This window comes from Plectropomus leopardus, chromosome 4, assembly GCF_026936395.1.
Source record: "Plectropomus leopardus strain MGB_pleo_1.0 chromosome 4, ASM2693639v1, whole genome shotgun sequence".
In the NCBI taxonomy this organism is placed as follows: domain Eukaryota; kingdom Metazoa; phylum Chordata; class Actinopteri; order Perciformes; family Serranidae; genus Plectropomus; species Plectropomus leopardus.
This window is the reverse complement of record NC_142179.1, coordinates 18146990-18162076: the sequence shown is the minus strand read 5'-3', so window position 1 is coordinate 18162076 and position 15087 is coordinate 18146990. Positions and strand designations below refer to the sequence as shown.

General features: G+C 38.7%; 1 protein-coding gene across 3 annotated transcripts in view; it reads right to left on the bottom strand.

Moving 5' to 3' along the window:
- Positions 1 to 3931: 3931 nt before the first annotated feature.
- Positions 3932 to 15087, bottom strand: part of egflam (EGF-like, fibronectin type III and laminin G domains) — a 31517-nt gene continuing 20361 nt past the window's right edge. For 2 of the 3 annotated variants that reach the window (XM_088076682.1, XM_042488855.2), the window contains 16 exons: positions 14689 to 14876; positions 14483 to 14583; positions 14290 to 14390; positions 13114 to 13258; positions 12614 to 12803; positions 11350 to 11475; positions 10656 to 10899; positions 10444 to 10555; positions 9823 to 9939; positions 9380 to 9560; positions 8739 to 8762; positions 8444 to 8522; positions 8154 to 8297; positions 7672 to 7755; positions 5820 to 5923; positions 3932 to 5724 (listed from right to left, as the gene is read on the bottom strand). In XM_088076682.1, the coding sequence (XP_087932808.1) occupies positions 5573 to 5724; positions 5820 to 5923; positions 7672 to 7755; positions 8154 to 8297; positions 8444 to 8522; positions 8739 to 8762; positions 9380 to 9560; positions 9823 to 9939; positions 10444 to 10555; positions 10656 to 10899; positions 11350 to 11475; positions 12614 to 12803; positions 13114 to 13258; positions 14290 to 14390; positions 14483 to 14583; positions 14689 to 14876 (2092 nt within the window). In that variant the 3' untranslated portion in view covers positions 3932 to 5572. The remainder of the gene's footprint in view (positions 5725 to 5819; positions 5924 to 7671; positions 7756 to 8153; positions 8298 to 8443; positions 8523 to 8738; positions 8763 to 9379; positions 9561 to 9822; positions 9940 to 10443; positions 10556 to 10655; positions 10900 to 11349; positions 11476 to 12613; positions 12804 to 13113; positions 13259 to 14289; positions 14391 to 14482; positions 14584 to 14688; positions 14877 to 15087) is intronic. The other variant, XM_088076683.1, reaches the window with a different exon arrangement.

Below are 15087 nucleotides of genomic sequence, written 5' to 3'. Positions count from 1 at the left end.
GCATAGGGATGTCTTCTCAGTTTCTTCGTCGCGTTTTAATGTCCGCTGCAACAGTAGGACCAGATCTCAACTCAAGTGAACATACACGAAGCATCTGTCATATCACTCTGTGATATAAACAGTCCTTAAGGGGAAGGTGCACCACATTATGTAGTTCTATATTTTAATTTAAGCAGGAGCAACGTAAAACAATATAATGTATGAATTTAGCATTAATTTTTTTTTAAAACAAATCAGAGCACAGAATAGATGTCTATCAAATAAAACTTTTCAAAAATAAATCTCACCTTACAATAGTATTGAAAACAGAATATTTTACAAATGTTACTATTAAAAATCAACTGGACAAATATTTAAATGCATGTACTTATATGGTGGAATGTAACTGAAGAATATTTATTCAAGTGTAAGTATGAACAGTTTCATAACAGATTATTAAATCTGGGGCTTTTTTTTTATTATTAGGCATATTCTTATTTTTGAATAATATGTATAGATGATTTAGATCCAGGGCTATTTATAAAGTCTGTTGCCTTGGATACCCAGGCCTAATGACACCGCTGAGAGCCAGGCAGCAGGCTGGTTAATGTAAAGCCAAGGACCATAATTACAGACATCAGAAACAGAAAAATAAAATTCTGTGATCACCAGCCGGGTCAGTCTGATATGGATCATTTGTTTGGGAGTCTTCCTGAACTTCAAGATGGCCAGTCAGCCCCTGACCTGGTGGCAGACAGATGTGAAAGGCAAGGTTAATAGAAAACCAATCTAAATGCTTATGGTATCATTATTGTATAGCCATTACATCGTTGAATCAACATTTGCCTCATACTAATAAGTAAAAGAAATGTGTCTTTTTCCAAGTTAATATAACAGAACAGACAGAAGTGAAGGTTTATCTCTCAGTCCAGTGTTTCACACTTCCTGTCTGGTGTCTGCAGAATATATTGTATGCATTATTTATCTTACATATAAAAGAACAACTGGTGTGAAGCTGACACTAAGGGGAAGAAGCAGTCGTGCTTTTAATATAAACAGACCCAGGCACCGTGACATGTTCTCTCTGGCTTCCACCTGTTTAAATTTACATTTCCCTGAGAGGATGGCATGTGCTCTTTCATAATTTATCAAGGGATATATGATAGAAAAGATTTTTAAGACGCATTATGGCTCAAGCAGCACACTGTTGCTGCGGAGTCTGATATTCTGGTCCGATAATGTTTTGTTCCAGATGATTAATGAATCATTGATGGGGCACACAATAACTTATTCATTTCTCATGCACTGTCACTGTACACTGTGTTCTGGTCCTTACTACTTTCTATATTAAAGTCAAAGTCTTTACAGGCAATGTGACGATAACTTTTACAGCAATATTCTCAAAAATGTAGCGTTTTGCATTATTGGATATTTTTGTATTCTCATTCTTTTAATTAATGAATTTATTTTATTTTACTATTTTTATTATAATTATTATTGTTATTATTATTATTATTGATAGTAGTAATAGTAGTAATAGCAGTAGTATTAGTAGTATTAGTAGTATTTATTTGTTTATTATTATTTTTATTTGTTCCTAAATGCATCTACTTTTTGGGGTTTGGGGGTGGGTAGGGTATGTGTGCTTGTATGTTTGTGTGTATATTAACTGAAAAACCTATGAATTAAGTTTGAAAAAAAAAACATGGAGCCTTGTTCCACCAAGAAACATCTGGGTAATTAATTATTGATAGATAATTATTATATTAAAAGGGAAAATTATGTTTTGCTCTGTGTATATCCTTCACCACCTCCATTTGTGTAAAACGTCTCTGATTCTGCGGTGTAAGCCAAATCAGTGGAAATTATCAAACTAACACAAATCCCTACTTGGAAGGACTAGACTAAAGAGTGTCCCACACTCTTTCCCTAAATACACTATGTTCTGTTGGGTTAGTGAACATGAGGAATACAAATCCAAAACATCACCTTTTTTGGTAACACAGTTTCTAAAAGCTTATGTGAGCAAAGAGAGAATTGTGCACAAAGACAGAGGTCAAATGATTTTTTCTGTTATTTTCATCCACCTCCCCGAGGCTCGCAGTGTCAGTTGAATTAATCGCCGCAGAGACACGAGAGTCAGTACATGCAAGGTCCATTGCCATACTAATTTAATGCGTTTAATGAATGCAAAACGTGTTTCCAGCCCATTTCTCCCAGTTCCATTTACGTCTTTCATTGCAATAGCAAACCCATGGAAGCATATAGAATGCAGTGAATGTGGGAAATTTCATATCTCAAATGTTAATCCTGGCATTGCCCACAAGTGCATCCATTGTTTCAATCATATGTCACATAGATAGTTTATTTTCTCATCAGACTGTTCGCGATGATGACGCTCTAAAACTCTCAAATGTTGAGTTTGCTCCAAAAGCTCTTGCACTTAAAAGGAGCCTGTATGCTCATTCATATATACCTGAAAGGTGTATATAGTGTGTGTGTGTGTGTATATGTATAATTTTACATGTAATTGTATCTTTTGTAATATTTTATCTTTTTTTGGCACTTCTAAGTCTAATCTTATTTTATCTTTATTTTTTTGTAAATGTTGGCATTGATATGGGTGGTTCAATCCTTTAAATGTGCCATTAGCTGTTCCTCATGTATGTATTATGATTATTATGGTTTTCAAGTCGATATTAATGTGCTGATTGGAAAAATGGATTAGGGTTAGGGTACAGGTTAGGTAACAGCATTACTACACAGGGAACACACAGTATGACTAGATAAAACCAAATTGTAACCCATTAGTTTTCACAAGGGATCGTTACCACAAGTGAATTAAATGTGGCAGGTTTAGAGTGAATCTTTCAGAGGGTTACCTTTGACCTTAAGCTGTGATAAGATGTGGGTGACCTCAATATAACTTAATGGTTTCATCTAAATGTAACAGCTAGATTCAAAAGGTGATCAGTTGTTACTGCTCTCAGTTCATTTTAGTGTGAATGAGTTTGATGTAACTCTAGTTTCAGGCATGGATAAATGGAGTGTCATGCTGGTAATATTGGGAACACAATTGTGTCTGTGTGTATGTGTGCACAAGTTCCTGTATGTGTTTGTGACAGGACAGAACAGTAGCGGCAGAACAATTGACTTAAATTCAATATAAAATTCCACTGACCAACACGCTCCTCAATTAAATGCCCCATTTGATCTCCAGCAGTGTGCAAATGAGGTGGTAAGAGGTACCAAGATGATTTAGGTTATCTGTTAGCTATTAGCTGCTTACATCATGAGGATAATCTGCATTAATTTTTAAAAAAGAAAGTGGTGGCAGCTTTTGCAAATCAGATGTTATTTAACTCACTTTTTATATCTGTTTTATTGTGACTGCAAGACTGGATTTAAAAGATACACTTTCAAACTCGCACACAATCAACTTAACCTACACTTTCTCGAGACTGTTAATTACCTATTTTAATTTTCAGGGGATTATTTTGGGGGATATTAAGGCTTGAGTAGTATACGTTTTAGGATGAGCAAACTCAGCTGTGGTGGTTCTTGCTCGCTTGTCCCGTCTCAGCGCCACTCGGCTCAGTTCCTTGCAGAAATTTGGATTATCTGGCTTCACTAAGAGACAAAGTTGGCAGAAAGTTTAAACCTTTAAATGGATGCTCAGACATGTTGACATCACAAATGCTACGTTAATATGCTCACTACTTAACACATATTTAACAAATGTGTTTTAACAGATAATATGTGCTACATTTTGTACAGTGGATGGTCAGCTCATCTAATCACCCAGCGGTGGATCGGGTCATTTACTTCACAGTCACAGTGTCTTGAATGCACCTCATCTGAAAAGTCTTCAGGATGACATACTTGTTGAAAATGCTCGATGATCACTGACTTTCTGTCATGTTCTTTAAAAAAAACAATAAAAGATGTAAACTCATGTAAGAACTGGCAGTTTATTACTGGATTTGTTTTGAGCTCAAACTTTAAAAGCAGGGTGAAACTCTCATGGTCAAACCATCCTATTTGGATATTGCCGTAATTTTTTTTTGGGGGGGGGGGTCAGTTAAATGGCAAGCTCAGTCATTGTTAACCTGAACCCTGTTTTTCCACATTTTTATGTCAAAGTGACTAATGGGAGCATGCATCATTTTAGGGAGTAAGATCCTTTTTTGTTTAATGAGAAACACCCCCGAAATTGTCAAAAGCAACCAGAATCCATATAAACAATAATTTTATCATCATAAAGTCTAAAATGATCTTATTCTTTAACAAACAGGTCTTTCTCTGTAGAGACCCTGTCCATGATGTTGTGTTTCAGTGGCAAAAACATTTTTTGTGGATGTCCATAGAGGGTGCAAACATGACAAGAGTGGTTACATTGCAGCCAGTTTCATTGCCGCTGGCTGCAGCCTGCTTACTCAATACTGGACCAATTAAAAAAATGATTGTTCCCATTATTCACTTAGACTCAAAAACATGAAAACTAGGGTCCAGGTTGGAAAACACCAAACTCCCCTTTCAAGCAACAATAATTAGATTAAACATTCGCAGAATGTCCCTTTAAAGAAATAAAACTTTGGCATGGGAAAGAAAGAAATATGCAATATTGAACTGCAAAAAAAAAAGAGAGAGAAAAATGACCTATTTCCTCTGGCATGAGAAAAGAAAAAGTTCAACTTGAAGGCTGAAGTTCACAGGGTTTCTGTCAGATGATAGTAACAGACTGTCACAAACAAATTCTCCAGGATTTTGGCTGCTTCAACCGTGACAACATCAGGCTTTCATGTGACTAGTATCTGAAAATAACAAATAAAGGAGGTTGTAAACTAAAAGAAGAGCGTTAAAAGACATAAATATTGTGTGCAGTGCAGAGGACATCCTCACTCTTCAAATCTAGCAACCTTTAAAAAACTGACATGACTTAAAAAAAAGTCTACAGACTGGTAATACATCACAAACAAAAATGCCACAACCACAAAACAACAGAAATCCTCTAGGGCCAAGACCAAAATCCTCTACAAAGAAGTTTATCTCTGCTAGCTGCTCTAGGTCAGGTTCATGAAAAACCTGTGATGACTTTTGATCCTTCGGATCACTTGGTTCTTCCAGCAATCAAATAAGGATTTACAGTAGAAAAAAATAAGGATACAATCGGAATCCTCCCATGAAAAAAAAATGTCCCTCAAAGACCCTTATTAGCCATAACGCTAAGCTCTTTCTCTTCTTTCACAGAGTACTTGTGCTTTGTAATATCCTCTGGTTGTTTTTGCTGTTGCCATGCGTCGAAAAGGTTTTTCAGAGCAAGTCATCACGTTGTTAATGTTGAAATAAAAAGTACAGCTTGGCAGGTTAGAGTCTGTGTGGAAACTTTGCACAGGAGCCACTTTAATCATCTCATGACTCAAAGTATCAATGTTGTTAGTCTTTCCCATATTGAGTCTATATCATGTCAGCCCTGAATTGGTCGATCAAAATTTTTGTTTAAGTCAGTCTCGAGGACAAATCAGCTGGTCAAGGTGTTTGCTCCAGTTGATAATGTTGCTGAAAATGGGCCTTCACATACTGAAGCCTTTTTCTAGTTGGAGCAGGTGTTGATGTTCTTGCCGTCAGCAGCATCCTCCACCAGTGCCAAGTGATAATCAGTGGAGAGGGTGAAGTGGGACACACAGCCCACTAAGCCTCCAATGTACTGTCTGTTTGTGTGAAGGGCTATCTCTTTCATACCACCTTCAGAGAGAGAACAGAAACATTGAAATTATTGTTTGGTCAGCAGAGTTAGATATACAGCATTTATGGGATTGGGAGTTATGAGCACCACCTACCAACATATAAGGGCCCGTTGATATTAAGTTGTCTCATCTTTCCAGGTGACCTGCCTGTTTTTGCTCCATAGTCATCCACTGTCAGCTTCCCTGACTGGCCATCCCTGAAGAGGTGAATAGTAATGGTAAATGTATAGGTAAACCCAGGTGATTAAAGCTGGGGTTGGCAGGTTTATTTTGGCATAACTGGGTAAAAAGCCCATGAAAACCTTTCACCATATGGTAAATTAAATGATCTGGAAGACTTCTGCACCTTCCCTTGGCTCTCTTATCAGAATTTAGATAATCCAGGTTGTGACATGAGATTTTGGCCAGTCACAGGTCATTTCAGAGATTGGGCGTTCCTATTGGCCATTGCGTGTGTGTCCTGTCTTAAAAGATGCTATTCCAGCATTGCCAGCAATGTAACCCAAATAGGGAATGCTTACTTACCAAAAAGAGAGTATGACAATAAACAAAATAAAACACTTGCCGATATCAGCAAAGTGTTTCAGAGATGGAGAGAAATTGTTGCCAAAAGTTCAGCCTTCTGCTAACTGGAGCCATAGGCTGACATCTTGGGCAAATTCAAGTTCATGTTAATGCTGTGGGCTAGAGCCCCAAATCACAGTGTGTCCTTAATCTGCACCGCTACAGGCCTCCTCACTTGGAAGGAAAGCTGGCAGTTGCTCTGATAACAGACCTTCAGTCAGTAGCTATAGCAACTCAAATCCAGAGAACGCAAACCACAGCACCCGGGGACCCGACCAGCTCAATCAGCAAACTTTCTGCTGCTGCCGTTACATAGGTCAGATCCAGCACTGCCTCCGGTCAGCAGCCCGCTGTGAAACCCAGGGCTGGGGTTTGCACTGGCTGAATTTGAGTTTCCACAGCCGCTGAATGAAGGTCTATCTCCAGAACTGCTGCCTGTTCTCCTCCCAGCAAAGTAGTCCATAGCAGCAGGGAGCGAGGCAGAGGGACCGTGGGGTGGCGAGCTGGTTAAGTCATGTCTCATTTCTGGTCTAATAAATAGAGAGCGAGAGCTAGCAGGGCAAGAAGGGGCTGAGCAAATGTGCAGCTTCACAGTGAAATAAGATGAAATACATCAGTGTATGGGAAACACTGGGTTACTGTATGAAGTGCCTGCATACAGCCATGTTCATCTGGTGGTAGGGGCTTGGGACAAAGAGGGAAGAGCTGCAGAAGGTGGTTGGGTTTTCAAATTCTGCTGGTTTTATTCTTTTTCTATGAAAAAGAAACACAATCTAAAGACCTTTAAAGCCTCTCCATTTTCCAAATGGGTTGAAAGTTAACATGTTTCTTAATGTGCTGCACAGGAAAGGATGATAGGTCACCAAATCACCTGTAAATGGTAAATGGACTGCACATGTATAGCACTTTGCTAGTCTTATGACCACTCAAAGCACTTTCACACTACATGTGGCATTCACCCATTCACACACACATTCACACCCTGGAGACTAAGGCTACCGCACAACGTGCCACCTGCTACTCAGTAACCATTCACACACATCTTGAGTATCTTGCCCTTTAAGCTCACTGTTTTAGTCTCACTTCTCAAAACACTCTTTAATATTTTGATAAGGCTCTAACAATTCTAGATACACGCTAATGTTGCCCCATGGCAGCAAGATGTGTTAAATAAGCAAGAGTTGCTAACACGTTCACACATACGACTGTATATTTCAAATTATTCTGCTGCCCCCAAGTGGACAAATACAGCAATTTGTGCAGCTTTAATACCCAAAATGCCAAGCGAATGCAAATCATAGCCACAGATGTTGTGATCACGGCATCTATATATCTGTTTGACAGGATTTCATTTTAAGAAAGTGATGTTTTTGGCACTTACCTCACAGCTTTGACCCGGTGCCACTTTCCATCAGTAAAGGTCCCATTGACAGCAATGTTAGCCGTACCACTGCCCAGATTATAACTAAAACAGCACACAAACACATGCAAGTTGGTTACAAAGGGTGCATTGGGTTTACATGTGTCTGGCTCTGCACACATAAATCCTGGTTCTTGCTCCAGGTCAGGGTTTTTTCCTCAGACTTCAGGTCTTTTTTTAGCTCTGCCTCTACTGGCTGCTTGGCTCTGCCTGCCCTTTGGTGTGATCAGCAGCTGTCTCCAACATCTTCATCCTCTTCTTACACTTCATTTTTTTATTCTTGCTAAAATCTGTCCTTTTCTTTCTAGCTACTGCTTTGTTAAAGAAAGGAAAGCATAGCCGTGTGGCAAGAAATTTTTATTACCCAGATAAGAAAGAGTAAATGCACATGCATAACTGTTTTTATAATTTTCTTACTTTACCCTCAGCACATGAACAAATACCTGAAGATAAGTGCACCATCCTGAAGCCCCATAGACAGGAAGTCACTGTTGGGTCTCATTGGACTGTCTCCTCGCCATAGCAACAGGCCGTCCTTGGCTGTGCTCTTAAAACGCATGAAAAGGTTGGTCCTGGACCCAGACACCCTGAAAAAAACAGACAAATTTACTTGCCTACATGTTTAATTTGAGGACTTTTGCTGTGTTAGAAACAAAAATGAAAACATCACAAGACTTTTAAAGCGGAACTGTCTCCCTTTGCAGCCCCATTTCCCACTCATGTCACAACCAACCTCTTCAGGATGTCTCTGTTGTCATATGTCAGGTAACTTCGGCCAATGAACTGCGGGATCTCAATGGCTTCAGTCACAGCTGGGCAGAGAAAACATTGTATTTACTTCATATCATCACAAGGTGGCAGCCCCAGCATCTATCTAGTGACAGGCTATGTTAGAGAACTAAACTGGTTCTGTGAGTTAGAAATACATGAAGGAAAAGAAGTGTTTTTTCAAGGTAATGTAAGGTTAAGATTAAAACAATCTAAAGGTTGTTAATTTCTGCTTCTAAAATTCATAGAAGAAAACTTACTGTTCAAACAGTAATTTCCACACTCTGTTCAGTGAGAGCATTAAAACAGAGAAGGCATAGATAGGCTTAAGGGATTAGGTTGTCCAATATATCATTTTATATGACATTACATAATTACAGAAAACACATTTAATCCCTGGTGGGAGAAAATAACATGCAACATGGTTAAAGCCATGTATTACACACAAACAAAAAACATCATTCATCATTTTCATCATTCATCATGTCATCATTCATTAAAAGAGAGTTAAATACAACTTCTGCTCTTCTTTATAAGTGCACCATCTAAATGTATATAATTTTTAGTTTTATTTTTTACATTTGTCCTAGTCTTAAAAAGCATATGAAAACTGCCTGAAAACACATTTCTTGATAAGCAGCGTGTAAACCACACATTGCTCACAAAGCAACAAACTGTGAAATGGCAGTTCTTCTCCCAAGCTTAATCAGTGCAGCGTCCCAGAAACCTTTGAGATGTGCTGGCAATTGTTTGGACTCAAACCCCAAACCCGAAACACTCTTTTATTACTATTCTAATCCCAGAATATAAAGTATGTTTACTGATTTGAAAAGGAACCCTACAAATGTTACTGTACTAAAACATTAAGACAGTTATGTAAAAAGACAGAAACTGGACTGACCTTTCTGGCAGTGCCTCCCATCGTACCCCAGGGGGCAGTCACACTCATAACTGTCCCACTTTGGCCTGCAGGTCCCTCCGTTGGCACAGGGACTCTCCACACATGGGTGAGCTGAATTTGCCACATTTACGCCACCAGCAGTGCCAGTTGTTATCGGGATGATGCGGTCATTGAGTATCAGCTGGGAGGTGAAAATAAAAGAAACAGAGACAAGGAAGTGAAGGGAAGAGAGGGTATCGAAATTCAACTAGACACTGGTCATAGTTTTGTTATAAAAAGGATAAATATGTCATGTTTTTGCAACAGAACCAGGAGCTTAATATGAACACTTAATTGTTTACTTATCACCAGTGTAATCAATTTGAAATGAAAGAAATTACAACTGTATTGCCCAAAAAAATAAAGTTTAAGCATAGATGTTACAGGTGTGGGTAGGATAATACCTTCTGAATGATTCCAGTGAAGGGTTTAATCACACTTGCTGTCCTCTTGGCTTTCTCATATTCTGGTACTCCGCCAATATAAAGAGGTGAACTGCAGTTGATCTGAGTGAACGCTCCCTGAAGAGGAAATCAAATAGGAAGATATAAGTTAATTCTAATTATTATTTTTTTATGATTATTTTATTTAGGGATTGTTCATACATATGTATATGAAACATCTGATTAGGTTACATTTTAAGTGGAAAAAAAGTTCAATAAAATATTAATTTAAAAAATCTAATTAACTTGGGCTGTTTTTAATTGTTGTAATATAAAAGGCATGTTGTCAATACATGCTTGGTTCAAGTTAACGAGCCTGTGGTGTCCTCTGTGTACACACAAGCACATCGTGTTAACATGTTTCTACCACAACACCTGGAATTGGGGGGAACAAAAAGTCCAGCTGTGCCTCAAATTCCAACACCAGTGGTTTTAGGGTACATACTGGTGGTAAATGTTAGACAGCCTGCAGATAATAAGAGTGTGCAAAGATCCTGTTGATGAGTTTGTTGTGACAGTCTTCTGCCCTCTTGTGGTAACAAATCACATAATGTATTTTTACACAGCACAGAATCAAACTACCTCAGCGATTCCTTCCATTGGCCTTTGGCTGTCCACCTGAAGGATACCACTCTTTGCTGTGCGAGACACCCTCAGCTCATGCCATGTGTCCATACTAATCTGTTCCTCACTCCTGCAGCACAGACAATATCACACAATTAAGGCCATCTATTTAGAAAATGTTACAGCAAAAAGGAGACAGAGATGAGTAAGAGAGTGTATCTATTTAATACCTAATTGTAGCCCCTCCAGAGCCGCAGTCAAATCTGAATTCTACATATCCGTCCACCAGGTTGATAGCCAAGAAGTCTCCGCTGCCTGCATCATCACTGTATAGCAGTGTCCCGTCGGGCATCGACGGCCGAAACGTCAGCTCAAACTCCATGAAGGAAAGATAACTCTGAGAGGACTGAGGCCACGGGATGACAGCGTATGAAAACACGGTCTCATTAAAGAGAGGTGAGGACAGTGAGAAAGCTAAAGAGTTAGAGAGAGGACAAAAAGAAAAAACAGAGAGGAAAACAGAACACGGATTTGAGCCAAAAGGGACAAAGAAGCATGAACATTAGGAAGAGAGTGGAAGAGGAAGAAGTTGATGAGGACAGAAAATGGAGAAAAAGGACATTAGAAGAGGGAAGAGAAAGTGGACAGTTATATTGTGTGAAAGCTGGTCTTATAGCAACCAATCCGTCTGCCTCTCTATAAGACAAAATAATCCTCATCTTGACCAATTATCCAGCGTAAAGCACTCAATTGGTCAGTAATTACTTTAAAAGGTTTGTGTGACAATCTGTGACAGCCATCATGTAAGAAGAAACCAAAAAGTGACTTTAATTTCTACTTTAACAGCGGTACAAAACTTGGACTCTTGTAAACAAGATAAGTGGCAGTGTAGGTGCAAGAAGAAGGAACATAGAGCTGACTCACTCTCCTCACAAAGTGCTCCCCTGAAGCCGAGCGGGCACAGGCAGATGTAGCCATCAGCACGGTTTGCAAAGCAGACTCCACCATTGGCGCAGCTGACCAGGTCACACACGCTGTCGCTGCACTCACCTGGTGGAAAGGAGCTATTTAGGCAGGTGCATACTGCAGTAACAAAGAAGCTGTCAGTGGTGGAATGTATCTATATGCATGTACTCAAGTACTTACTTACTGTACAAATTGTTACAAAAGGTATTTGTGCTTTACTTGGGTATTTCTGTATTGTTCTACTCAATACTTCTGATTTATTTTTGATTAACAGGCCATTGTTATGGACACAGTTTTAGTTGTAGAGTCTGGAGGATCACATCCTATAATTTTAAATCAATAAACTATACTTTTTTTTAAAACCTTATGTTTTTCAGTACATATACACACAAACATTCAAGCCTATACCCCACCCTCCCAGACACGCAAGAAGTAAATAAATTAGAGAGAACAAACAAATAACACAAAAATAAAATCTAATGTAATAATAATAATAATGAGAATAATAATGAGAATAATATATAAAATAAGCAAATAAATAAATGTTAATAATAAATTATTTTGTGAAAAATGGGGCATTGTATTGTTAATATAATTTTCAATGCTGGCTCCTTGTAACAGAGTATTTCTATGTTGTGGTATTCATACTTTTTTTAAGTAAAGGATCTGAATACTTCTTCCACCACTTGAAGCTCACATTATAAAATGCTAAAACTACTTTTTATGGCTTTCTAGCCAAGTGTGGGCTTTTACCACATTAAGAGAATTATATTCTGCAAAATCCTGCTTCAATGACAAATTATCTAAGACATAATTATTAAAGGTTATGTTCTCTGATCATGACAAACAACATTACATGTGAAATGTCTTTTTTTTTGTTAGTATTGCAACTGTCAGGTACTTTAATCAAAGGATGAATACTGTCATAACATGTCATGGTTTCCTCAAATGTCTTATTTGTAGTGAAATTACAGTAGCACCAAACTGTACAGTGAAAGAAAAATAATGTGATCCAAATTCAATAAAGCCTTCTTACTTTATTATATATTCGTGGACAAAATTAGTTATGTCCTTCTTTAAAGGCAAAACTCTGAAATGGCTTCTAAACTACATGTCTGAGCACCAAAAGGACAGGTAGTGCATTATGGGATACATGGGTAAGAATAATGTAAGACTCATTGCACAAACCCACACACACAGACACACACACACACACACTCACCTATGTCAGCCCCGCTCAGAGCTCTGCCCAGAGGCCAAGGTCTGATGTCTATCGCCTTGTTGTTGATGGTCAGACTCTGAATGCAGCCAAGAAAGCCACGATTTGTCCCTGTCGCCCTGACCAGCCAATAAGTACTCGGGGATCCACCCACATACAGCGGGGAGCGAAAAGTGATCTTAGTGTACTGGCCCTGAAAGAGCAAAGAGTGAAGAGAACAGAATGTGCTTGATCCGTTATTACCGTGAGAACAGTTTGAGGTTGGTGCACTGCCGAAATGGACTGAAAGGCAACACTGTCAGCGATTTGTCATAGAAAACTCATCCAAAACTAAACTCTTTAAGTTTATAGTGCTAAAAGTTCTTCCATTTTGAAAAGGTGCTATTTATTACCAAAATATATTTATGCACAAAAGCCACCTTCCTAATGCAAAATAATATATAATGTAAAAATAATGCATATACGAGAGCTTTTATCCGATGGCTGGCATGTGTTATTGTTACCTGTGAGCGTCCAGATATAGGAGTGTCATTGTCCATACGCAGCCAGCCGCTCATGCCATCTCTGAAGATAGTGACCGTGTGCCACTGACCGACAACAATACGACTCTCGCTGATTATTTGAGCTGCTCCTGTACCACAGTTGAACCTGTGGGAAAACAGATCAAATATCTAATTACTAGGTATGCTGACATAAAAAGATTTTCTAATAAGCATACGCATTCTGTAACTAATTTACATGTAACTTCAATTTCCCCCTTAAACGTCTAATTTCACCTTAAATTTTTAAAACTTTCTTCCATAACGTATCACATACACAGTAGAGTCTTTATCTGCTTGTTCTCACCTCACTGAAGATTTATTGTGCTTACACTGAGTGTAATATTAAAAACACCATTAATTTATATAGAAATACAGTGTAAAATATGTCCTCTGTGCTATGTTTACATCCCCTATAAGCTGGTTCCTACAAGCAGTCTGTCAGTTTTCCTTTTTGATTCTTTTGAAGAATTGTTTTCCACCATTCAAGAAACACCTTGTTTTTTCAAAATAATTTATTTTACACTCCAGTTTCTTTTGACCTATGATATGTGACAGCTGACATTAGTTTAAAGGATAACTTCACCCACAAAATTACCACTGTATATCAAAGACTTGCTCTGGGTTTCTTCATGAAGAGAATTTCATGGAGAAAAGAAAAAACTTTTTCCTGCACGCATCCACGGTCAACAAAGAAGCCAAAAACAGCTAACATTTTGAGTAATTATCTGTTTACAAACTCTCACACAACTCAGGCTGTAAAATCCAAACCTCAGTTATACAGTCGTATGTTTTATACTTCCAAACATGTATTTTTGCTAAAACCTTACTATTTAAAACACTTCTGCATAAACAGGATTAGTAGCGTGTGCAGTTGAACTAATCTCAATGGAGAGGCCAAATGCACTTGAACGGGTGCACCTTTTTCTTAATTTCATCAATAATTTTCTCCATGTTTTGGATTCTTTGTTCACCGTGGAGTCATAGGAGGAAAAAAAGGTAACTGACACACAAATGGTCATTTTGTGGATGAAATATTCCTTTAAAGTGTAGTTTCCATATGCTGCCTTCATTCAGCAGCAACATTTTTGAGAGAATCTAAACCCACGAGTCCCGTCAGTAAGTCACAGTTGTCTTCACCTGTAGTGCAGCTTGCCTCGCACCAGAGCCAAAGAGGTAAAGTCTCCACGGCCTTGTTCATTTTCTCCACAGTAGAGCAGCAAGCCATCCTCAGAGTCTGCCTGTACCACGGAGAAACTGTGTCAAAGCTCTTTTCACACTTTTGCAAGGGAAAGATTATTTGGGGAAAGTAAAAAAAAACATTGTGCATTACCTTGAACTCTAGAGTGATCTGAAAGGTCTGGTAGGAGTTCTTCAAGGGTTCAAAGGTCATGTGAGAGTAGCCAAAGAACCTGGGAAAGTTCACGGTGACCACTGAAGAAAAACAAAGGATAAAGTCATGGTAAATTTTGCAGTGCAAAATTAGGAGTTGCTCCATCACTATACTTTTACTAAATCTTGAAACTATACTTCTCTCACCCTCAGAGCAGGTGTCCCCTCTTCGTCCGAGGTTACAGTGGCAGCGTGAGCCTCCACCATCGTAATCGCTCAGACAGAAGCTGTCGGGGGGGCACACGGTGTCATCGCAGGTCAGGTCGTACACACGAGGTATCTCACCTTTCCAGGGAGACATGGTTGGGGTGGTAGTGGTGGTGGGTAAAGTGATGCTGAAGTGGATCAGGAGAGGAAGAAAGATAAGCACATTTAATTTTGTTTACAGTGCACAGTCAGTGCTAATAACAGTGGTTCACTTTCAAATGCAATGTATTTATCAGATCTGTCCTCAGGTTTAGCTTGAAGTGATACCTTTTTTCTTTTGTGTTTTAGCAAAAGACTCAAACAGACCCAACAGCAAAAAGCAAAATGTTCAGTCAAATG